This window comes from Archocentrus centrarchus, chromosome 4, assembly GCF_007364275.1.
Source record: "Archocentrus centrarchus isolate MPI-CPG fArcCen1 chromosome 4, fArcCen1, whole genome shotgun sequence".
In the NCBI taxonomy this organism is placed as follows: Eukaryota; Metazoa; Chordata; class Actinopteri; order Cichliformes; family Cichlidae; genus Archocentrus; species Archocentrus centrarchus.
The window spans coordinates 18387638-18412750 of NC_044349.1; the positions used below are offsets into that span (position 1 = coordinate 18387638).

Genomic DNA, 25113 nt, shown 5'->3' on the forward strand with positions numbered 1-25113 from the left:
AGCACTTAGTAGCAATTTACACAACAGGGTACTTGGATGTATAAGCATTACAGCGTCGAACATGGTGAGAAAAAAATAGGAATGTTACTTACAGGGGGCACTGTTGAGGTTTAGTGGTACATGAAGACTTTCGCCCACCAGAAGGTCAAGCTTTGAAAACCTGCCAGGTTGAATATTCTCAGAAAATACTCGGTATACTATGTTATGCGCACCAGGGGTGCCACACTAATGAGCTGACCTCACACAGCAACCACAGGTCAAGCTACCATTTGGTTATTATTTTTATTCACAGCACTGCATCGTGTTTTCGAAGGCTGATAAATACTAAAATGTATCTCAGTGAGAGCCCAACTCTGTAAATCACGGAAGCAATCATGTTATTCCCCCCCCCACCCCACCCCACACCATATCCCACTGCACTACACTGCAAACATCACACACAACAGTCCTCCACCCAAATATTTACTTCTTTTTCTCTCCTGCTACACAGCACCGCCGCTGTCAGAAGTCACCACGTCTCCGCCTCTGAGAACTACAACCACCACAACAACAACCACAGTGCACTGGGGTGTGGCCAACACTACCACCACAACAGGGCTCAAGGAGGGCAGCAGGGGAGCGCCCAGGCCACGTCCTGTAATCCCACAGACTACTTCCCCTCCGCCCCTGGAGTCTTTCCCTTTACCTGAACGCTTCTGCAAGGCAATTGAGAAAAGAGACATAATGTGGCCTCAGACCCAGAGGGGCACGCTTGTGGAGCGACCTTGTCCCAAGGGAACACGAGGTAAACAGGGCTCTCTCTCTCTCTCATCTCGGGGGCTGACTGCTTGCTGCGTTCAATATGACCTGAAGCCTCCGTTTGTTAGATCTGTCAGATCTATCCCCTTTTTCTTTTTTCTATTTATAAATAGCAGCAGTTTAAGTGTGTGTTTTAAGGAATCAACAGTGACAATGTTAACTTAAGCAATCTGTAACGCCTGTGTTACGGAGTAAAAGGCTCAGTTGTTTTTCCCAGAACTTGTGTAGAGATGCGCATTCCTCATTTGCTTGTACATGAAATCCTGTGCTCATTAAACACAGTGCTGATTGAGACAAAAGAAAAATGTCATTTTGTAGCAGTAACAGGCTAGAAAAAAAATAGTTTTCTATACAGCCAATAGTTGCTGTGTAAATTATCGTGGTGGACAAAGTGGAAAGTATAAAAAATTTGATCAGGCTTATATTTCCATGCACACATACAAGAAGAAACCTTTGTGATTCATATACGTTCCAGCTATAAATTATGAATTTGCATGTTTGTTTTGCTCCTGTGCAGCGTCTTCCTTTCATCTCTGTTTTTGCCTTTGTTGTTCCTAAAAATATATATTTGATTCAACTTGACAATTCTCTTCTTGTTTTTATTTTATTTTTTTCTGTCAGGCACAGCATCTTATTTATGTGTCCTTTCCACTGGGGACTGGCACCCAAAGGGCCCTGATCTCAGCAACTGCACCTCCCACTGGGTCAACCAAGTAGCCCAGAAGGTTTGTATGAGCTCTGCCTTGCTGTTTTCCTTCTAAGTGTTTTTCTTAAAATAAAGGGTAGACAAAATAATGTGTTCCTGTAAAGGACTTCAATTCCAACAGTAAGTTGCTCACTGAAAAAAAATAAAGGTGGCAGCAAGTGTGGGTCAGATTAACTTGAATTTCTCAGGATGATAAAAGGACTGACATGTCCTATATTTTTGTTTTTTATAAAATAAGTAAAAAAAAACCTGTGAAATATCTGTGTTAAAAATTCAAATGGTCAAAACTGTGTGATGACAAAAAAATATCACACAAACTGTGTTAAAAAGAGAGATAAGAAAAATGCAGATTGCTAGGAAATACATGTGCACCATGCAGTTGTAGTATATATTTAATTATTTCATAATTATATAATATGACCCCATTCCGTAGAAGTGACACCTATTTAGCAATTTACATTATAGATATTTACATGGGTTAGGGTGTTAGGTGTAGTAGTTAACGCATTCACTGTTACATGCAAAAGATTCCCGGTTTTGGATTGGGAGGAGACGCAAACCCAAACTCAGTGCTCCTAGTGCTGGTCTCAGGCCCACGTAATTGGGAGCACTACATCAGGAAATCAAATCAAACATGTGGATCCGTTTGCTGAGGCGCTCACCTCGGAATAAAGGGAGCTGCCAAAAGTGCCAAACATCTTACCCTCTGGTTTAAAGTCTTTCATAAAAAATATTTACTGTTTTTACCTTCTGCATAATCTGCACCATAGTTCTATTTTGCAAACCACTCTCTGTAGATCTTTTTTTTTTTTCTTCTTCTTTTTTCTTACCACACAAAAAAAAAAAAAAGAACTGCCACTACAGCAGCTTCTCCCGTATGAAGAAAACATTAAACCCTCTTTTTATAACTGGTATTTCAAGGACTCATTCAAGTGTGATTTTATGTTAGAAACAGAGCTGCAGAGAGCTCTCCAAGTCTGTCTTCTTATATTCTCATAAACATTACTCACTCTCTCCCCATGCAGATCCGCAGCGGTGAAAATGCGGCTAACTTGGCCAATGAATTAGCCAAGCACACCAAAGGCCCCATCTTTGCTGGGGACATCAGCTCCTCAGTGCGCCTGATGGAGCAGCTGGTGGACATCCTGGATGCTCAGCTGCAGGAGCTCAGACCCAGCGAGAAGGATTCCGCAGGACGGAGCTTCAATAAGGTAACCAAATCCTCCGCATAATAAGACTGTATTAAAGAAAAATTACCTCAAGTTTTTCATCAGTTCCCACTTGCTGAGTTACACTCCGTAATTTACATAGCTTTTATACTTTACTGATAAGTTAATACAACTATAATACAATAGCTGCGTTTTTTTTTTTTTTTCACCAAATGAAGTCAGCAGTCTGCCGATCTGTCTTCTTCACTTCAAGTTCAGCGAAGCTGTAAAGCAGGCAAAACAAAGAGAAAAGCAGTTATAATATTTTAGACTCTGAAAAGGACCAGATGTGTATTCAGTGTCATAAGAATGAGCCACAGTGATTTTATGCTTCGGCTTCAGGCGGGTGGTATTCAAGACCGGTCATTTATTAGTTAATTTTTCCATCTAGCACTCAACCCTACATTATTTCTACAAATCCTTTAATCAAGCTCGTGAACTTGTGCAAATTACATGTCTCTATTTTGTATCTGTTCTTTTCCTTCTCAAATAAAAAAGCTTCAAAAGCGAGAAAGGACATGCAGGGCATACATGAAGGTACTGAAGCAAAGCTTCTGCCCACTGCTTGCAGCTGCTGTCCCCTCTATTCCTGTACTACTGTACTATATATGCCCTAGCCCAAGTTCAGCAGCATGTACCCTCTGCACTGTCATGTATCCCCTCCTCCCTGTGCTTCCTGCTTTTTTGAGTAATTGCTTCACAAAAACCACAGTTGTATTCAAAGTGCTTTCTAAGTCAAAGAGAAGTCATCTCCAATTACTTAGGTGGCTTCTTTTTGTAACTGTGTATGTGTCTTTGTGTTTTTATCTCCCCTGTATGCATTGACAGTTATGGTGTATTTTGTTGTTTCTTCTGTTTTTTCCCCCCTGTTATTATTTATTGTGTTTACTCAAGACTGCACGCCTACATGAATAACAGCACAACTCAAGTGAACATCCTCTTCTTACGTCCCCCTCATTATTCATTTGATGAAGGATTTACTGCTTTGTTGTGATGTATCAGAACCCTTCCTAAGGATCATTTCCTGAGCATTCACTGCATGTAAAGGGAAAATTTAGGTTTAAGGTCATTTAAGTAATCGGTTTCATAAATTAAAGGTGCAAATCTATAGCTCTGTAAGGTTAGTGCAGGTCAAACTATATTTTTTTCCTTTCTTTCCCAAAATGCTTTCATAGCTTTGGGTTCACACATCAAAGTTTTTTGGCTGTATCTCTATCCCAACACCATTAGGGACATCAGTGTCCTCCACCTGCCACCAAAGTCACCCCCCTCAATCCATCTCTCCTTCGGGAGGGTGTTAAAATGGATCAAGCTAATTAGCCAGTCAACGGCCGTGCGCTTGTAAAGGAAGCAGGGAAACTGAAAAGTATATACATAGTCATATCACCCACCCCACCCCATTTCACATCATCCTTTTGCTTTTTAAACTCACGACATTTAGATTTGACATCCGAACAGCGTCAGTATCAGAGAGGTCACGTCGATGTAAACTGCAACAGCATGAGAGGATCAGGGACAGGGATTGTTGAGTCATCAGTATCTGACATCTGCCATACTTGATGCAGTTTCACATTAGCTGCCCCCCACCCCCACCCCCCTCTTTCTCCAGCCGTCGCCAGCATTGATTACCTGATTACATGCATCGGTTTTATTATTTCCCGAAGAAAACCCTGCATCTTCTGGATCCTGTGTCTTTCCTGAGCTTTTAGACGGCAAAAATTGTAATGTTAAAAAATGTTTGCATACAGGACAAACAGTACAGTTGGAATAAAGATTTTGGCAAACTGCACAGTTTTTAGAGCCTTTGCAGGGTGGCTTAATTACGTGTACCACAGTCAAGCATTTGAAGAAAAATGTTTCTGTACACTGAAGTTTGCAATCAGAGAATTTTAATTGAGATCAGCTATTTAGACTTTCACCAGGCCGTCTCCTACTATCCTGTTATCAGACAGACCCGATAGGCTCGGTACACTGCGGCCCAAAGTGTCTGCCTTGATGCAACATCTTTGAAAAAGAAACCTGACTATCACTGATGTGCCTCTCCATCTCTCAGCAGTTCCTCCTTCATTAACATTTTAAAAATTCTCTCCTTTTTTTTTTTTTTTTTTTTTTTTTTTGTAAATGTGTTGCAAGTCAATGTTCACGTAATGTATACAGCTGAAAAATAAATATCCTTTAAGCTTCTCCATGTTCATTTTTGTCCATTTAATTCCTAACGACGTGACACTTCAGCACAGCATTTCATTAATTCATTTCAGTGTCTGCATGTCACAGCTCTTCTGTGGAAAAAGTCATTTGTTTTTAGGCACTCAAGATTCTTTGTTTTCTGTGGATTTGTTTTGGTTATCTGGTTTAATACAGGCCATTGTGGACACAGTAGATAACCTTCTCCGACCAGAGGCGCTCAAGTCCTGGCAGGACATGAACAGCACTGAGCAAACTCACGCCGCCACCATGTTACTGGATACTTTGGAGGAAGGGGCCTTTGTTCTTGCTGACAACCTCATGGAACCGGCTATTGTCAAAGTTCCTGCAGATAATATAAGTAAGTAAAGCAGAGTTTGTGGTGAGCGAATGACAAGCGTTCATGATTGATGTGCGTCTTGGTTAATTTGATTACTCTCAGTTCATTGAAAGAGTAACTCCTGTGATAGCAAAACAAGGCTGCCTCATAAAAAAGGACTTTGTTTTCATAATAAGGGTTTAAAGCTCGGGGGAACAGAAAAACAACGCGTATTAGGTTTAACAAGTCGCTTACTGACAAAGTGATGAATATCAGACAATTAAATAGACTGGATTCTCTGATTGCGCACGCTTACTTTATAAATGTATGCGTCTAGACCTTGTAACTCTATACACTAATGTGAACATTAGCCTGCTGTGCAGTCAGAAAAAAAAGGACATTGTTTATCCAGAGCCTCCTCTTCCTTCTCTCATTTTCTTCAGCTGATAGGCCATATAAGAAAGTCCTTTTGTCTCTCTCAGCACCGCTTTATTCATATTAGTTGGAACACCGCTGGGATGAAACAATCGCTGTTCTGACTGACGTTTTTATTGCATAGCTCACTGTCACTAACGTTTAGTATTCGCATGAGATGATCATGTGTCCTCTGGTGTGCACAACTGAAACAGCTTGTGCAGAAATGTCAGGAAGAAAGCTGCGGCGTAAATGGTCTCCACTCTGCTTTTGTGGCTTTGAAATGGTCTTAAATGACCGATTTCTTTTTCTGTTTTTGCTTCATCTTCTTTTTTTTTTTTTTGTTCTCTTACTCATCCCCTGCCTCTCTGCTCTTGGCAGTCCTGGATGTGTATGTTCTCAGCACGGATGGCCAGGTCCAGGATTTCAAATTTCCACAGTCCGGCAAAAGCGGGATCTCAATCCAGCTCTCAGCCAATACCGTTAAGCTCAACAGTCGGAATGGTAAGTTGCAAAAAGAAAAGAGAGAGAAGCTTGGTCAAAGTTAACTCTGGTAACTTGGACACCAAAAAAAACAAAAAAAAACAAAGTGATTATTTGGCATAGGAGAAACTGTGAAATATATTCATTTTCAAGAGATTGTGTGCAGCACTGAAGGAGGACAACAAAGTTTATCTCAAACCCCCCCCAAAAACCCTGTGATTTAAACCTAAAAATAAGGCCAATTGTAAAAGTTTTCAGCGGCTATATCTCACTTCTCTTTCTCTCGTTCATGCAGATAATTGCTTGAATAATTTAAATTCAGTTACACTGAAATAAACTGAGTCAGTTTTGGGGCTTTCTTGTCTTCTGGTCTTCTACATATTTTGTCCCTTCAGTTTTTTTTTCTTTCTTATCCTCCTATTGTTTTAATTGCTTCACTTTTTCACCAATCTCATGTTTGTTTAAATCTTTCACTCCGCAGGAGTCGCCAAACTGGTTTTTGTGCTCTACAAAAATCTCAGCCAGTTCCTCAGCACAGAAAACGCCACCATCAAGATGGCCAACGAGGCTTACAGCCGGAACGTCTCGGTGGCCGTCAATTCGGACATCATCGCCGCCTCAATCAACAAAGAGTCCAGCCGTGTATTCATTAATGACCCAGTGATTTTTACCCTGGAGCACATTGATGTGAGTCTGCCTGCAGGAATGAATGGATGGGTCATATTAAAAACACCAGGAGGGAAGATCTAGAGCAGACAGAGATCTGCAATTTGAATTGTAAATGTCTGGCTAGGTCAGTCGGCAGTTTATTTAAGTCATTGAACATCAAATTAAAGGAGTCTTTAGAACCTAAGTGAATTCTTAATGAAAACTAATTCTTTAATCAACATTGGGATATAAATGATACCCATTTTCTTTTATAGTGGGGGAAATTAACTCCTAGATTAGCCCTACAATCTAGGATGAAATTACTGGAGCACCAATTATCTTTCGTCTTTTAAAGTTGTCACTGGAGTTCCCAGAGGGCCGCGCGTGACTCCATTCTTTATCAGAGAAACTGTGCAATTCCAAAGACATGCCGTCAAACAATTATGCTTCTCTGTTATTAAGGCCTCATATACGCAACCATGCCTCGCTTGATTTGGCAAGCATGTGCCAAATGAGATACAACATATGAATTGCTTCATAAGAGCTGTGAAGTGAAAAATCCTCATCCATATCAGTGCAGAAAAATACTTTCTATGAGTAGGGGGTAAATGGCCTCTGTGTTCTACATGTGCTTCAATTTCAGGAAGTCAATTATTTGGACACTTAACCATATCTCTTGTTATCTGCAGATGGAGCACTACTTCAACTCCAATTGCTCCTTCTGGAATTACTCTGAGAGGAGCATGATGGGCTACTGGTCCACCCAAGGCTGCAAACTCCTGGACTCCAATAAAACACACACCACCTGCTCGTGCAGCCATCTCACCAACTTTGCCATCCTCATGGCACACCGTGAAATCTCAGTATGTCGAGTTTTCTTTCAAGCTCACCTTTTTTTTTTTTTTTTTTTTTTTTTGAGATTTTCTGATTAAATCATGATCAGACCCGTAACATTTTAGTTTCTGAACTTGAATGTTAATGCTACAAGACTGCAGCTGTCACATTGTGGCTCAGTGAGTAGACCTGTGCATCCTGAGCTGGCTGATGTTTTTTTATCATGCTTCTATAATGAAATAACCACAATTCTTGAAATACATACTTAACTTTTTAATCAATATAATCATCATTGGTGCCCGCAGATATATCTTGGGACTTTGTTGTGTGTGTGTACCCAGTTACATGGGACAGTGACATAGCCCCTAAAATTTGAAGTTGGTTTCTCTGCAAGTGCTTTTGTCACTCCACATTTATCTCATTATGCTGGAATGTAAATGACGTAAGTTATTTCTTGATTTTAGTCATTTACTGTCAAATAGAAAGGGGTGTTTAGTAATCCTGACAAGATCATACAATATGAAATCTAATGCTTCTATTTTCCCTGCCAGAGCTGAAAGAAAATTGTTAGACCCTCTCTCTTCACACCCGTCTTTGTAATTTTCCCTTCCGCTTCAGAACAACAGCGAAGTGCACGAGCTGCTCCTGACTGTCATCACTCGCGTCGGCATTGTGGTGTCCCTCGTCTGCCTCACGATCAGCATCTTCACGTTCTGCTTCTTCCGGGGCCTGCAGAGCGATCGCAATACCATCCACAAGAACCTGTGCATTAATCTCTTCATCGCAGAGTTAATATTCCTAATTGGTATCGATATGACGGAACCCACGGTAAGCCGGAAAGATTTCACCCTATCGATTCGGTTTTGATTTATCTCTCTCCCCTTTTTTCCTCTCACCCTTCAAGCAGAAGACCCTTCTAAAATAAAACAGATGAGACTTTAAGTATTGTTTGTTTCTAACCTCCCCCACTTGTCCCTGACATGACAGGAGTAGAACAGCACCATTAATATAGATTACTAAAGGGACATGTCGTCCACTTGATGGGTCTTTTTCCCTTTTTCACTTGCTGAGCCATAGGAACTGCAGATTTTGGTTTTTTGCAGCTCCAAATGATTGAATCTTCTAAATCTAACCCCACAATACTAATGGCATTTAAATTTGTACTGTGCTGGTGGAAAGCTAAACCTGTGCTTAGTCAGAGCCCATGTGGTGAATAAATATTCATGGTTTTTCTCTGCTGTTGAATGAGATCGGCATAAACGGTGAATGCCGTCTTTTCAGAGAGCTTTAATAAAAGATGGCGAACATGATATACAATTTTCAATAAAAAAAAAAAAAAAAAAAGTCCAATGGAGACAACACGCGTCATCTTTAAGTTACTGAGCTGAAAGTTTATTTAATGCATTTTATTAAAAGCCTCGCTGCACCGTTTCTTCTCTGTTCATTATTCTTTGATTGTCTGAATCAGTTGTTATTCTCTTCTTCTCAGATCGGCTGTGCCATCATCGCGGGGATCCTGCACTTTTTCTTCCTGGCTTCCTTCTCCTGGATGTGTCTTGAGGGAGTCCAGCTGTACCTCATGCTTGTAGAAGTCTTTGAGAGCGAATACTCACGGAAAAAGTACTATTACGTGTCTGGTTACCTCTTCCCCGCCATTGTTGTCGGTGTCTCGGCAGCCATTGACTACAAGAGCTACGGGACCAAGAAAGCGTGAGTGCAGCTTTTCTGAAAACATTCTTGGAAATGCAGAGCAGACATGCTGAACGCGGCACTGTGTGGGCTTACCTGCTGTGTCTGTGTGTGGCAGATTTTGAAAAGAAATCCACTCGTCATTTCTGCCAGCACCTTATGTGCGTCCCTGGCGACTACACCAAAACATTTGAGCGCCTTTTGCCAGGGATGGGCAGCTGTTCAATTTTTTATGTCATTTGAAAGTGGCTGACAGACTCAATACTGTGGTTTCAGGGGAGGCTGCAGCTACATTAATGCCTTTCTTTTCAAAGACCCTCCTGTGACCTCTTGTTTGTAAATGCTCTCTTAAAGAGGAGAGCGCAGTGTAGAAAAAAAAAAGCCTTTTGCATAGATTAATGGCTATATCTCAGTTAAGACTCTGGTATTAAGAGGGGCTGCTTGGGGTCTTCTCCTGTTTTGTACAGCAGTATTTGTGCTCATTTTGGGAAAGGGCTCAAAGTTAAATACTGATAATAAAATACATAGTAGACTAACATCAGTATCATCAGCCCAAGTTACCAAAAATGATCTCTTTCCTTTCCATTTTTAACTCCAGGAGCATGATCTTTTTTTTGTGGTGTGTACTGCCTATAACTGATTTATCTGTTTCTCTGACATAGGTGCTGGCTAAGTGTGGATAATCATTTCATATGGAGCTTTATAGGACCTGTCACCTTTATCATCATGGTAAGCTGTTTTATTTTCCTTTGAATACTGAGACTGACAGAGTGAGGAAGGGACTGAGAGAGTGAGATGGAAGAGATGCAGGAGAAAGATAAAGGAAGTGAGATGGCTGAACTGCAGGGAAAAGTCAGAGGGATTCTTTTGCTCCGAGCCTTCTCGGCGATGACAGGTTCATTTTGCGCCAAAGACAGATTTCGAGGCGTCCAACAATTCTTTCTGCCTCTCACCACTTGACAAGGATCAGTCCTTGATGGTGTACTTTAACCTCACTTTTAGACAATTTCAGGAAGTCTCATATCACAGAAATCACTCGATGACCTTCAAGTTACGTGATGAAGGGAAAAATAATGTTAACAGTTGGCTCAAATGGTCCATTTTACAACACACATGGCAAGTAGGGTAATGTTTATAGCTCCTTTTTCCTCCTCTGCATCCACCTCTTTGAGTGTATTTGTCTGCCTGTAAATACCAGATGACAGGGTCGGAAAGAAGGAAAGCAAAGGCATCCCTCTGTTTGGTCAAGGACCGCCAAGGGTGAAGGACATATAGCATATAATATTGACATATGTCCCATTGAGGCATGCAATTATTTACTGGTCATGACATTATTATCTCTCGCTCCATCAGAGAGGCTCAGAAGAATAAGACCTTCGGGAGTCTTACTTCCCGAACAGGAAAAAAAGAAAGAAATAGCAGGTGGTATGCCTCACATATATCCCCTCAGCTTCCCACATCATGTATTGCTTTGCCCTCATGCACACCAAGGGATAAGGAAGCGCTGCCGACTCCTCTTGCTGCTGTGCAGGGAGGATGGGTGGTATTTGTTCAGTACTGTGTTCATTATCCAAGCTAATGGCTGGTACTGTATCTACAGATGCAGTGACCTCTGTTGAACATCAAGCTGACACTGAAAATATACTAGAGAAAAGGGTCAGCCATGTCAAATTCCATTGAGTCTCTGCACACTATTGGCAGACTGCTTGGAGTTTTCAAAGTAAAGATGTAGTACTGTTACGCTTTGTCTGTGTGGCAGCAGAAAAAAGACAAATCTGCACACTAGACTGCAATTCACAGCTTTCTCAAAAGCAAACATTGCCACGTTTAAAAACGGAGGAAGTAGAAGGTCTGCGTTGGATTGAAATGTCTTGGAGTGAATGCCGAAATACCCTTTTGTTGTTTTCAGTGACCCCCCCACCCCACCCCACCCGCTTTGAATGTGCGAGCTTATAATTGAGGAAAAGCTAAGATTGTATTAAAGCAAACATACATTTCTCCCTGTCTCAGCAAATGCTCTGTCAGCCACACTGGAATGTGTTTCCTTTCCCTAAATTGGGCCCTCATTGTTTTCCAATCGAGTGTTGCTCTCATAATGATTTGCATGAAAAATATTTCTGCAGTGGAAATGATGATCAGGATCCCGGTGGTGATGACCAGAGAGATAGAATCATGACCCTGTGAGGAGCTAATGTATTGTAGCAGAGCTAATATGTGACAGGAATGAGGTTTTGCTGCACTGGCTTGGGCTTCGCGCGCTGCTCCTCTCATTCTGTGCAACAATTGACTCAAAAAGACAAAGTACTGTGGAAAGGGGCATCTCAGGGGAGCGTGCAGGAGCAAGGTTTGTCTGCACCATCCGTGACCCTGGGTTCTCTACAAATTGGCTTTGTCCTTGTCAATGAAAGAGAGAGTTAGAAGGCGAAAAGGCACATGAACTGGAGAAAAGGAGAGAAAACAGTTCTGCTTTGGCTTATGTCTGGATCCCCACGTGTCACCCAAACCGTGTTTGTGCCAAGTAACACCAGTTTTGACCTAGGGTGGTCATGTTTTTTTCTCAGCCTTGAGTTGTTTTTTTTTTGTTTGTTTTTTTGTTTTTTTCATACCCCTTTTCCTGCAGTTTTTTGCTGCTGGTTGAAACAGTTCCTAAATAACTGACTGAAAACAAAAAGCTGAGAGAAGGCATTTAGATCCTTGCTCTTAGGCAGAGGTTGCCCTGCTCCTGGGCACAGGGGGTATTAGCTCCATGAAAGGAGGAACATGGAAGTAATGAGTGGTAGGGGGAGCCATTAGTATGCTTGAGATAACTTCAACACAAGGCCTCTTGGATCATGACACGTCGTGAGCAGTTCTTATCTTCTGGACAGCTCCATCTGCACCTTTAATATTTTATCCCCAGCAGTTCATTTGGAGTTCAGTGTGTACACACACAGTCCGCTTCAGAAAAAGCTTTCTCCTCAGTCCCAGTGTGGCGAGGTGCTTCTGCATGGCTTGCAGTGATGATTCAGAGACAGAGTGAAGGATAGAGGCAAGACAGCTCCGCTCTAGCAAGAGGGATCCCCCGGGAAGGGCTGCGAAAGCATGTCGGTGGGGGTGGGAACATGTGCCATGCTGCTAGGTTACTTTAAAGTACTGTGTCCCTCTCCTCTGTCTCATTGGATCCATGTCACCACTCCAGGCTGTGTGAAAGGGTTTTTCAAAAGTCCTCGTCCTCCCATCCCCTCCCCAACCCCCAACCCCCCACCCCTCCCCTTCCCCACACCCACTGTCTGACTCATGCAGACAGGAATAATGGCTGATAACTGTGAAACAAAACATAGTTTCAGTGCCGTCTATGATATAAAAGAAGGTTCCCATTTTTTTCCCCTCTTTCCCTCACTCTTTTTTTTTTTCCCCAGCCATCCCTTTCTTTTAGAGTCTGGCTTATTGTGAGTGGCTCCATGAGTTGATTGCATGTGGAGGGGTGATGTATTGATCACAGGTAGTCTTTTGATAGCAGTGTGCACCAGAACACTGAGAATTTCTGTGCAAGACTGAATGGCTGTGGTCTGAGTCCAGCTCACAAAGGTCCATTGCATTGGCAATCCATCTCCATTTTTCTTTTGCCAGTGTTGTGGTGCTCTAAAGACAACATGGTAACACTGAAATGCACTGTTTGGAAGCCTTCTCAGGGAAAACAAGCTTTTTTTGTCCCTGCAAATGTGTTTATTTGTATGTTTTGGAGGTTTTTTGTTACTCATATGGCACTGACACAGGAGTATACATAAATTTGTCTGCTGTGTTTCTGTTTGTTTGATCTTCTTATTTGCTCTATTGGAGACTCACGTCTCAATTTCCCTCTGTAAAATATTCCTTGACATTATTTATACATGCCTGGCTTTCAGCACAAATGTAGTATGGTTTGTGTGAGTGCGTACATGCACATGCTGTGTCAGGGACTAGTTTACCCCCAGAATAAATGTTTTTGAGGTAAATTATTTGGAAAGGGCTCCTTGCTGGACCACACAGCCTTTGTGTCTCTAAATCACAGTATTGATTTTTTCTTTTTTTAAGGTACCAAATAAATGTGCTCAGAAACACAGCACATAGTATCCCTGTCTCAACCTGATATGTGCCACTGGTTCTCTAAAGATTTAATACATTAAAACAAGCAAGCAACAGCCACCCCACCTCTCCTTACCCCCACCCCACCCCTCTCTTTTCATCTGGCCACAAACAGGAATCGAACAAAATATACCATGTTCCCTCAAGCCTTTTGTAGCTGGTTATACCTTATAATATTTCACTATGTGCATAAAATGATATGCAGTTGTTTTGTACACCAAGAGGCTCTCATTTCTTCTGCTACTTTTCATTCCCTCCTGACATTGCCAGAATGGTGCTGTGTTCCTTTTTTTTTTTCTCCCTCTTTTCTGTTTTTTTTTTCTTACAGTGATGGATTTTAATGCATTTCCATGCTCTTATTGATATAGAATGACACTAAATTTGGCGCCAGTCGGCCCCGTCTGAGACTAGCTGGAACGATAGATGTTTATTGGATTAGTCTGTGGACATGCAGAGTTGAAGGCTCTCCTCTTTTAATACTTATGGGCAAATTAACAGTTTTTTTTCTCTGTGTGCTATAACTTCAGTCATACATCTTCATGTATTAACACTGCCATTACTCTGTTTTGACAGCTCAATCTCATCTTCCTGGTGATCACAATGTACAAAATGGTGAAGCACTCCACCACCCTGAAACCAGACTCTAGCCGACTGGAGAATATAAAGTAAGTGAAGCGTCATATGCAGAACCCCCGCATTCTCCTGCTTATGAGCCATATAACACCGGTGTTATTCTGACACATCCCCCAGAAAAAATCAAGGCTCTTTTAGTGCTAAGATTTTTTTTTTCCCTACTTTTTCCACCTGAAAGTGAGGCCTGATTTTCGAAAAGATTCACATCATGTGGAACAGTTATTAGAGGAGTTTAACATTTTCATTAAAAATTCCAAATTTTGCATTAACTCAATGTGTATAATCTGTAATGATGACTCCATACTTTGTGAGTCATATTTTTCATGCTTTGGTGTTTTACTCCAAACCTCTAGCCACAGAACTGCTCTGGCATGACACAAATCACTGTGAGGCTGCAACGTAACTATTCAGCGTTAGCTCTGGCAGGGTGGGGTGCAGCAGAACAGCTACCATGTGTGTTTGCAAGTGGAAAATGTCAAACTTCGCTCTCTCTCTCTCTTTTTTATTTTTATTTATTTATATATATATATATATATATATATATATATATATATATATATATATATATATATATATATATATATATATAAAAGCAAGAGAGAGAGACCAGCTTGTAATCTTTGACAGGAAAAAAAATATTCCTAACACATCTGTCACCATCTGACCACCACCCCACTCAGCCGTTTGGCTTGTAGCTGAGACTTGCTGAGTCACCTCAACATTTTGTTCAGGGAACAAAAGCACTGTTTTCTGAAGTGCTAATTGTTTGCTGCTATTGTTTTGCACATATATTGTAAAAAGGAAAAAAATATATATATATATTTATTGCTGTTTACTCCAGGGCCTTGTTGGTTACAGTCTTGCAGTCTCATGCCATTTTGTATTATTTACATTATATTAGTATGTTTCAACTTTCACAACGTTGTGCAGGAACAACACTTTCTTTTTTTTTTTTTTTGCCTTTTCTGCCCAGTGTTTGTTATTCTTCATTTTACTTAATGAATGCGTGCAACAATACAGCTGTGTGGTGAAACCGCAATCAAAGAGAACAGTCACAAAAAGGCTTACTTAGAATTATAGGTTTATTTGAGACAGGCTACTCCCTTTTTAAGGAAACCGCTACAGAAAATGTTTACTGAACTTGGTGGCGCTGAGATTGCTGTGCATTTTGATCTTGAATGTTAGAAATGACTTCTTTTAAGCTTGTTTGTACTGCTGAAATGCACTGTGGCCTAATAGCTGTTTCCTCTGTGATCATTTTTTGTGTGTGTGTGTTTTCCGTGCCAAAGTTTGATCTTAAAGTCAGACAATGGTCACTGCATGTTGCATGTGAAGGCAAAGTTAACGCACACCCTCTCCTTTCTTTTCTTCTATCATCCCTCTCCTCTGTCTCTTCTGCAATCCACACCAGTAATTATCGCGTTTGTGACGGCTACTATAATACAGATTTGCCTGGGTAAGCTTCTACTACGCACCTCAGATAATTTTACGCACACAGCACCACCCACGTGCAAAGGAGCATCAATGCATATTCAACTACAGACAGTGTGCTCAGACCAAATGTTGTACATGGGATTTTGTAATTGAATCATCATCAGCAAAATATACAAGTCTCAGTTCTTGTTAGATCCCTTATTTCATTGCCTCCCGTGATTTCCCTTGAATCAAAGTTGAAGATATCTTACTCAAATGCCGACTAACCCAAGCTGTTATGCGCTCTAATCTAATTGTGTTTCTCTCTTCCTGCCTATCATGCTCTCTAGCTATGAAGATAATAAACGGTTTATCAAGTAAGAACATATTGCCCAGAAGTCTCTTCCTCAGCTTATAGTTTATTCTCTCTATTCCACGTTATTTCCTCGTGCCTTTTTTCCTCTTTCTATCTTTTCCTTTCCCAAACTGCAGCTTCTAAGCTACTCATCCACTGTCCTTGTGACTGGTCACTTTCACCATGTTCATCATTTTGAAATCCAGTTTTTTTGTTGTTGTTGTTGTTGTTGTTGTTGTTGTTGTTGTTGTTGTTGTTGTTGTTGTGTTTGATCATTGAACTGTGGCCGCTGTTGGTGTGCGAAGGCTCCGCAGGACCTTCACACACGAAGCAGGGAATTTTCCTTGAACTCTTTCCACGTCTGCATAGCTTCTCCAGTTCTGATAGCACACTCAGTAGATAAATATTATAGTATTTATTGCCTTCTGAGTTATGTTGCGCTGTCTTGTTATACTGGTTGGTATGTTTTAATAAATAGAAATCAGGGCAAGCTTTTGGTTCTTTCTTGTCTGTCTGAAGGCAGAATCTGCACATGTTTGGGCTGTGAGTGTGTGAGGATGGAGGGGTGGGGACAGCGGGGAAGGGGTTGTGAGGATGTCATGTGTGTTTTTAAGTCATTTTATTGTTTTCCTCTCACCTGGTTTTCAGCTTTTTCTACATATTTCATAGTGGAATTAGGTGATTAAATATTCCAATCGCTATTCTGCCACTGAATGTCTCTCATGTTATATTTGGCCTCTTTTTGTGTTTCTTTTTTGTTGTCACTTAGATCCTGGGTCATGGGTGCTTTTGCTCTGCTGTGCCTGCTGGGTCTCACCTGGTCCTTTGGGCTCTTCTTCATCAGCGAGGCCTCAATCGTTATGGCGTACCTCTTCACCATATTCAACACCTTCCAAGGAATGTTTATCTTCATCTTCCACTGTCTTCTCCAGAAAAAAGTAAGTTGTCATCCGCAGTGCTTAAGGTTCTTCTTTCAAGGTGAAAGGCAGGTGGGTTTGAGCAGTCAAGGCCAAACCTTCAGCAGAATTCACAGATGCTGATATAAAGAACAAAGACTGCCTGATTCTGGGTCTTGCCCAAGTCATATGTAAAGTCAACATTGTATTTAAACACTTGGCTGTTTGCCTATGTAGGTCCGCAAAGAGTACAGCAAGTGCTTCCGCCACACGTACTGCTGCGGAGGGCTGCCAACTGAGAGCTCACATGGTTCTGCAAAGACTTCCACCACACGGACCAGCGCACGCTACTCTTCTGGCACACAGGTAGGCCAGCAATTTTACACAGTCTCGCCACGTGCCACGATGAGACGAGAGCACGCTGCGCACATCGCACAGATCATTGGCATTGTTATTAACCCAACAGTTTAAACAATTGCTCAGGAAAACGTGCTTTCATTGTGAGCACGAAAAAAAAAAAAAAAATGCACATTCTGCATCTTAACCTCAGAGGTAGATGAAAAGACGCAAACATTATTCCACTTTATTTACAAGCAGCATCTGTTGTACTGCATGAGTACCTTTCTTCTGTTCTGGCCCCTTTAGCTCTTGCTTTTATCCTTTTTCACTAACGCCATGCGCATGGGGGAAAAAAAAGTATTGCACTGTTTAAAGAGCATTCCAGCCACATTTTACTACAGGGAGAGCCAAAATTGCAAAGAAGAAAAAAAAAACTCCATCTTTGCTTTATCCAGTTCTTATTAAAGGCTAATAGACCTTAGCCGACTGTGCTTATAGAGAAACATCCCCATCTCAGTTTAACCTCCGGTCTGTTTTAAAGAGGTATGACTGGAGCTGAAGTCGCTCAAAAGTTGACTTACATAAAATTAGTTTTGAAAAACTCATATAGAAGAATTTAACATTTACTCCTGCCCTTGCCTCACTGTATATTAGTGGGCTTGTTAAGAGTGGTAGAGTGTGTAGTATATACAACAATCAAATGAAAGCTGATCTGAAAGGTGAGCGGGCTTGTTTAAAGTCCTAATGACTGTCCCTTGTTGACCTGACAGAGTCGTATCAGGAGAATGTGGAATGACACCGTAAGAAAGCAATCTGAGTCCTCCTTTATCTCAGGTGACATCAACAGCACCTCCACCCTTAACCAAGGTCAGTTCACCTCACCTCATTTCTCTTCACATGCACACCTATGCACACATTTCATCATCCAGCTAAAAATACCTCCTTCGAGTTCCAATGATCTCACCAACACTGTCTAGGGTCTTACCCCGGTAATCTGAATAAATGATTCAGCATGAAAAGACACAACAGTACAGTTAAAAAAAAAAAAAAAAAGATTTAGGCCTTTAGTGTAGGCTGCCAGCAAAGGATTACAAAAATCCGTCCTCAAATACTCTGTGAGCTGTCATTCTGGCCGGTAATGTCAGTCTTAAATTGGGGCAAAGCTGAAAGAATGTTTTTTTTTTATTATTATTTAAGTGCTGGCTATCTAAAGTTCATACCAAAGCTCAGGGGAAACATGGACAAAACTTAAAAGGCAGGGAAGAGGGGTGGGGTGGCAAAGTTTGTTTTATTTTTTTCTTTTCTTTTGGAAAATCTTAACATTGCAGTAAAAGGCAGTTTGTTGTCTGGCATGTAAGGTGACCTCTGTTACTTTACAGTGGGATTCTTGTGGGAGGGAGAGAGAAAAAAAAACTGTCATTTATTATTTAGCTTGAGCACAAATATGATGATGAGAAGATGATGTTCAACTCTGGCTGACCTGGAGTGTTTAGTGTGTTGTTAGGCTTTCTGCTACTTCTGAAATGGCTTTCCAAGCATGCGAAGGGAAAGAGGGTTTACACCAAGGTAGCTTAACTCCACTCCCTCCTCTCCACTCCTCTGACTGCTGTCGCTGCTTCTCTTTGCGGTCACTTTTCTTTTTTTTTTTCCTTTTTCCTGTTACTTGCCACAAATTACAAGATTACACCTAAGGCTTTGAAGCACATTTTGATTTGCTGAATATCGGTATCAAAATAGAAGTCTTTTTTTTTTTTTCTTTTTTGTCCATCAGTATCATTTCCTGGAGATGTTAATGTAAAGGTTGGATATTGATCACTCTGGGGTGTAGCTGCCTCGTTACCCCGGAGAGACAGTGCACTGAAGGATGGCTCTATCTCCTAGAAGCACTTCCCTGTCATTAAAAACATCCCTGGAGACTTCTCAACATGACAGATGGCATTTAACACAAGTGATAAATGGCAGTTGAAATACCTCAGATCCTTAAAACACACTGCAAGTAGAGGGGGAAAAAAAGGGAAAGAAGATGAGCTTTTGGAAGGAAATGGCAAAAAACTGAGACTTAACAATAACTTTGACTTGGAATTATTCTTCTTTGTCTCTTGCGAGTACGTCCATTTGGACCGAGTCCAGCAGCGAAACCTTTGCAAAATCACAGGGAGGAATTCTGGGAAAATGCTTGATCGAGATAATAAATGAGCTTGACTTTGCCAGCAGTGCAAGTAAAATGCAATGATGAATATAGCTGTTTCAAAAGTTAGTTGGTAAATAAATGGGTTATAAATGCCTTTCAGCAGAGATAATGAATGAAATAACTAGTTAGCTGTAGAAGGCCCGCAAAAAGCGGAATATTTTTGCCTCTCCCTGATTGCTTTTCGAACTTAACTCTGTATGACCACAACATTAAAACACCCTAGTTTCAGTTTTGCGAAAAAGCCGAGTGACACCACATGCCTCTTAGATAAACTACTGCTAATTTTCTTCATCTCTTTTTCTCAATGGTTCTCAACGCTCCTCAACGCTCCTCTTCTGTCTTGCTGCTCCAGGAATGACCGGGAACTATCTACTAACAAATCCTCTTCTGCGACCACAAGGCACTAACAACCCTTATAACACCTTACTGGCTGAGACAGTCGTATGTAACACTCCCACAGCTCCAGTGTTTAATTCGCCAGGTGTGCTTACTTGATACTTTCACCTGTATTCTGCCTGTTCTTCTCTCTTTACCTGCTTTCTCTCCCTCTTTGTATCTTCAGTTGAGTATACAGCACACTAAAAGAAAAGCAGGATGTTCTGCAGTATCACCTTTCCTTCTGAATCACTGTCTCCCAAATGCGTGATACACTTCTCAGTGTGAGAGTGTGTCTGTGTGAAAATACACACGTTTCCATGCACAGCAGAGATTTTTGTGGCTCGCCTCAATAGAGCCTCATATGTGTTCTCATATTTCTAATATCCATACTCTGAATGGGACATGATGATTAAGATGGGAAAGAGATACTACATGTTTTGCCTTAAAATAATGTGAATTATGCAGCTGCGGTATAAACTGCATGATTAATTCTTTTGACTTTAAGAGGTAATTTGTTAGGTTATGTGTGCTTTAGAGGGAACTTTTCCTTTAATCCATTAAACTGCAGTATTGCAGTATTAGGTAGATACACATGCAGACAGAAAAGATTGCTGTATTGTAACACAGTTGGGCTTGACTTTGAAGCATATAGTACGCTGTAAAGACTGTGCTGTGATTTTATACACACACATACACACACACACACACACACACACACACACACACACGTATGTATTCTATTTTGAAACTGAAATGGCCTCCTTTGTCATGTTTTGTGCTTTTCCCTTGTGCTTCCTTCTAGTGACCTACAGAGAGACAAGTATGGGAGTAAAACTTAACTTTGCCTATCAAATGTAAATTTTTTTCAGCATGCTTATTAAAAACAACCAAAACCCTGGCACAATCACTGGTTCACTTTAGGCCATTAACACACACTCAGTGAGCAAGCGGTTCACAAAATTAACTACCCAAATTTGAAAGACAATAAAAAAAAAAAATTCTTAATCATTTTGAAATATTCTTCCAGAGCTCCTAAATGCCCAACACTCTGCTATTGTTTCTTCTACTTAATTTGAGATTTAACCAAACAAAATGTGTTGCTTTGCCCCCCCCTCCCCCTCCCCATCAGAACAGCTTTTGTCAGAAAGGTTTCTTTTTTATTTTCTTGCTGCCTTTTTTTCTCTCTCTCTCTCCCTCTTCTTTTCTCTCCAAATGTTTGTCCTTGTGTGGCATACAGCAGTTTTGGTGTCCAGTAGTATTCCCCTCACAGTTTTTCCAGACAGTACCTGTCTGGACGCTAAATTGCCTTCTAGCAGGCAGAAACACATGGATGTCATGGTTGCAGCTGTTCAACCTCAGTTTTTTTTTCCTTCATAAATGTTTTGCAATTTCCCCAAATTTCTATAAAGTCAATGTAAAATCATTTCCTTTAATCACAACCAATCCGCCCTTTTTGGGTACTGACTGACATCACCATCTTAATGTTATTAGTGTGATGCAGTACATATAGCAGCGTACACTCTGCCTTTATCTCCTTTCTCAGTCATGGAATAACCAGTATATTTTTTTTATATTTTTTGGTATTTTTTTCTGCTGTATTCCATGACCTCCATGCTTTGAGAAATTCCTAACATGACTGAGTCTGACCTCAGCAGCAGCTGTTTTTTTCTTGAGCTGTTCTGCTAGTGACCGGGGTCTCACTGGGAACTGTTACTGTGACGGATGCCGAGTGCCGAGCTGCGGGCAGGCTTTGACCTTTGCCAGCTTCGGGTACACAAGCTGCCAACTAATGGACAGCAAGTGTACCAACACAAACTCAACTTAAAAAATCTACAACAATGTGGCTGCTGGCAGTTAACTCAGAAAACTCAAAGCTAGTCAATGCTTAATTATTTCATTTGCTGAACCCTTGCTCTTGCTAAGTTGCAGTTAAGACCGTTACATTTTGTTGTTCTTTTGAGTGATTCTTCATGTTACAATAAATCATTTTACTTTCTTTTGTACATCAGCTGCTCTTAGACCAGATAGCCTGAGCAGACAGACATGATGTGAGTTGTCTAAAGTGAGTCCTTTCACCTGCTGTGTGTGGTGATGGTGGAGTGCTGCTTGTGGGCTCCCCTTGTAGTGAGAACAAAGATGGCTGTCCCATGTTGATACATGACTACTTTCCCTTTTCTGTCTATGTCATCTTTTGCCATCTCTGTCCTTTTTTTTAGTTCAGCACATCCAACCTATTAGTTGCTAGAAAACCTTTACGTGTCGTAGCTTGCCCGTCTCTGGCTTCATACATGTGGACATCTACTTTTGCCCGGTGTGTTGTGATGGTGATTACTGTCTGTTTCTTAATGTTGTTTGGGATCTTTTTCAATGCATTGTCACATTTGTGGCAGAACTAAATGCACAAACCCCTCTGTTTTTTCTAATTTTGTAAAAGGGAAAGTGAAAATGTATATGTGAGAAAGTAAAATGATTTCTCATTGCAGATGATGCATGCCTGTGTATGCTGAGGATTGTGCCTAACTAACAGATTTACGGCATGGCTTTATTTGACTTGATTTTTCTATGTGAAACTGCATCCTAAACAGCATTAAACCTTTGTTTTATTTCCTGCAGTGTTATTGGTGTTTGACTAATGTAAAATCCCCTCTCATTTTCCTTTCTTTCCAGGGCACTCACTGAACAATGCGGTGAGGGATACAAGTGCAATGGATACTCTACCGCTAAATGGTAACTTTAATAATAGCTACTCACTCCGTAATGGGGACTTTGGCGACAGTGTGCAGGTAGTAGACTGCGGCCTGAGTCTGGACGATGCTGCCTTTGAGAAAATGATAATCTCCGAGCTAGTACACAACAACCTGCGTGCCTGTAATAAAAGCCACCAACAGCAACAGCAGCAGCACCACAGTTTACATCATCCACCCCACCACCAGCAGCCACCGCAGTACCACCATCACCACCACACGGAGCGGGCTCCGCCCAAGGTGACGGTGGTAGGTGGCAGCAGCAGCGAAGATGACGCTATTGTGGCTGATGCTTCGTCTTTGGTTCACGTAGGTGACACAGTGGGCCTTGAGCTGCACCATCAGCAGGAGCTGGAGGCACCTCTCATCCCCCAGCGGACTCACTCGCTTCTGTACGCACCCCAGAAGAAGGTGAGGACCGATGGGGGAGTTGACACGTTTGTCAGCGAGCTGACACCCACCAATCCTGATGATAGTCTGCAGTCCCCAAACAGAGACTCCCTGTACACTAGTATGCCTAATCTAAAAGACTCTCCATACCCTGAGAGCAGCCCTGATGTTGTGGAGGACCTGTCTCCCTCCAAGGGGAGCGAGAATGAGGACGTTTACTACAAGAGTATGCCTAACTTAGGGGATGGCCAGCAGCTCCAAGCCTATTACCAGATAGGCCGAGGGACCAGTGATGGTTACATTATTCCCATTACTAAAGAGGACTGCATCCCTGAAGGCGACGTACGAGAAGGACAGATGCAGTTAGTGACAAGCCTTTAAATGTATTTAAATCATCCCCAGACCTTTCCCAGCCTTCCTGCAGCCCTGAACTCTTGGAGGACACTAGAAAAGGGAAGGGAAGCATTTCTTTATTTTTTTCCCTTTTTTTTTTTTTTTTTTTTTTTTTTGAAGAGAAGCCCCACCATTTACACTAGCCTTTTTTGCGAATCAACATCTCCATTGCCATCTTCTTTTCATGCCACCCTTCCTATCTTCCCTGCAGACCAACAGACTTGGAGCACAGCTATGGCAGTGCAAAGTTTTAATGAGACTGTACATAAAATGCAGAGTCAAATTTCAATTTTAAGAGACAAGCCAACTATGTATTTAAATGTGCTGCTGCTGTTGATTAATTGAAAAATTTTTAAGGTACGAAAATTTTAAAAAAGTAAAAAAAAAAAAAAAAAAAAATTAAAAAATGAGAGCGCGAAAGAAACAATACCGGCTACATCCAATCAGCAATCTCCCAGTCAAAAGGCTGTACATACACTCCCCAACAACCTAGCTGAAGCCTCTTTTTGTTTTTGTGCGTGTTTCATTTTAATTGTATACAAAACGGTACCCCTGGACCAGGACATGGACATGTTTGCAAAATGTTCCTGATCAAACTGTTAGAAAAGGAAAATAAGGTCCTGGTCGGTCTCTGTCACCATCAAGTTTGGATTGTATAACCACTAGCAATCAAGCCCCTGGCCTTATATTTTCTCAACTGTAACTTGAACTGTTGTCAAGGAAAAATGGCTAAAAATATATATTTTGTTGTATTGCTAGTGTAAAATAAAAATGAATGGGAAACCATAAATATGAAGAAACCTTTTAACTGCAAAATTTTACGTTTGAGAGACTATTGTGTAGAAGTTGCACATATGTTATACAGTGTGTTTATGGTTCCAACACTTCATTCATGGTAGTGCGTTTGAACGTTAAGGCTTATAAAAAGAAAGAACGAGTCAACTTAATTACAAAGATGCATTATCACCTTTTCCACTTGTGAGCAGTGTTTTTTTCCTCCATCGATATCGCCCATATTAAAATACGTTTATTTGACTTTGCCATTTACGTTAGTAGAATGGGAATGCAAAAACCCCAGTTAAGGCGACTTATGCATTGCACAGTTTTTTTGTGTAATTCTGACAGATATAGCTCTTTTTAAGTAACGGCAGAGTGATGGACAAGCGCAAGTGAAACGAATGACTTTTAACAATAAGGTTCCTATCATAAATGTAGTTCTTCCGCTTGGGTTTGGATATTTTATTTATTAAAATCTTTCCAAAAAATAAATAAATAAATAAGTGGGAAATGTGTGAATATTTTCCAGCACTGGTATACATGCTGTACTGTAGCTCATGTTTTTTATGTAAACATGTTACCAAGGGGCTCTTCACTTAAGACTGATGTAAAGTTCAACACTTGTTTAACAAATAAAATAAATGTGAGATTTTTTGTCAAATGCCAGTTGCTTTTTAATTGTTTGTGCTTTTGGTACTATTTCAGAAAACAAGTTTTATTATTTTGCTATGGACAAAATACACTTTTGACTCAGGTTACAAGTTAAGTCCCAAGCACCTTGAAAGGTAAATTGGTGAATTTATTTTCGAGAGGCTTTACTTGCTTTTTGTTCTGCTATTGCTTTGATAACTGCAGAGTAGCGAGAGCGCATTCTACCGTATATGTTATAGAGAAGCCAAATCTTTCCATGTGATTCAAAGATGAGAAACTCAGGTAGGAAAATTGCATTGTAAATGTTCTTCTGTGTGGTTGTGACACTAATAAAGGTTCAAAAATGACACTGGTTCAAAGCATTGTCCACTTAGTATATTATTAAATGAGCACTAGGCTGCGCGCCATTAAAGGGCCTGGCAGTACAGAAATCTTGTAGTAAGATGTTGGCTTTAATGCCGCGTGGGAGTGGAAATGTGTCCACAGACCTAACAAGGGGTCAATGTTACACTTGGCTGCGGTTGTAGAAATATATTATACATAATGTGTCCAGCTATGACACATAT

General features: G+C 40.9%; 1 protein-coding gene across 5 annotated transcripts in view; it reads left to right on the plus strand.

Annotated features, from left to right (window-relative positions):
• The window catches only part of adgrl2a (adhesion G protein-coupled receptor L2a), a 95404-nt gene extending 70510 nt beyond the window's left edge, over positions 1-24894 (plus strand). For 2 of the 5 annotated variants that reach the window (XM_030726719.1, XM_030726720.1), the window contains 18 exons: positions 491-784; positions 1420-1523; positions 2530-2715; positions 3211-3249; positions 5074-5257; positions 6011-6133; positions 6594-6799; positions 7450-7623; positions 8213-8422; positions 9084-9304; positions 9946-10012; positions 13961-14052; positions 16558-16726; positions 16922-17050; positions 17794-17890; positions 19567-19695; positions 20395-20412; positions 22260-24894. In XM_030726719.1, coding sequence (XP_030582579.1) covers positions 491-784; positions 1420-1523; positions 2530-2715; positions 3211-3249; positions 5074-5257; positions 6011-6133; positions 6594-6799; positions 7450-7623; positions 8213-8422; positions 9084-9304; positions 9946-10012; positions 13961-14052; positions 16558-16726; positions 16922-17050; positions 17794-17890; positions 19567-19695; positions 20395-20412; positions 22260-23107 — 3290 coding nt within the window. In that variant the 3' untranslated portion in view covers positions 23108-24894. The remainder of the gene's footprint in view (positions 1-490; positions 785-1419; positions 1524-2529; positions 2716-3210; positions 3250-5073; positions 5258-6010; positions 6134-6593; positions 6800-7449; positions 7624-8212; positions 8423-9083; positions 9305-9945; positions 10013-13960; positions 14053-16557; positions 16727-16921; positions 17051-17793; positions 17891-19566; positions 19696-20394; positions 20413-22259) is intronic. The other 3 variants (XM_030726721.1, XM_030726722.1, XM_030726723.1) reach the window with 3 other exon arrangements.
• The last annotated feature ends 219 nt before the right edge of the window (positions 24895-25113 follow it).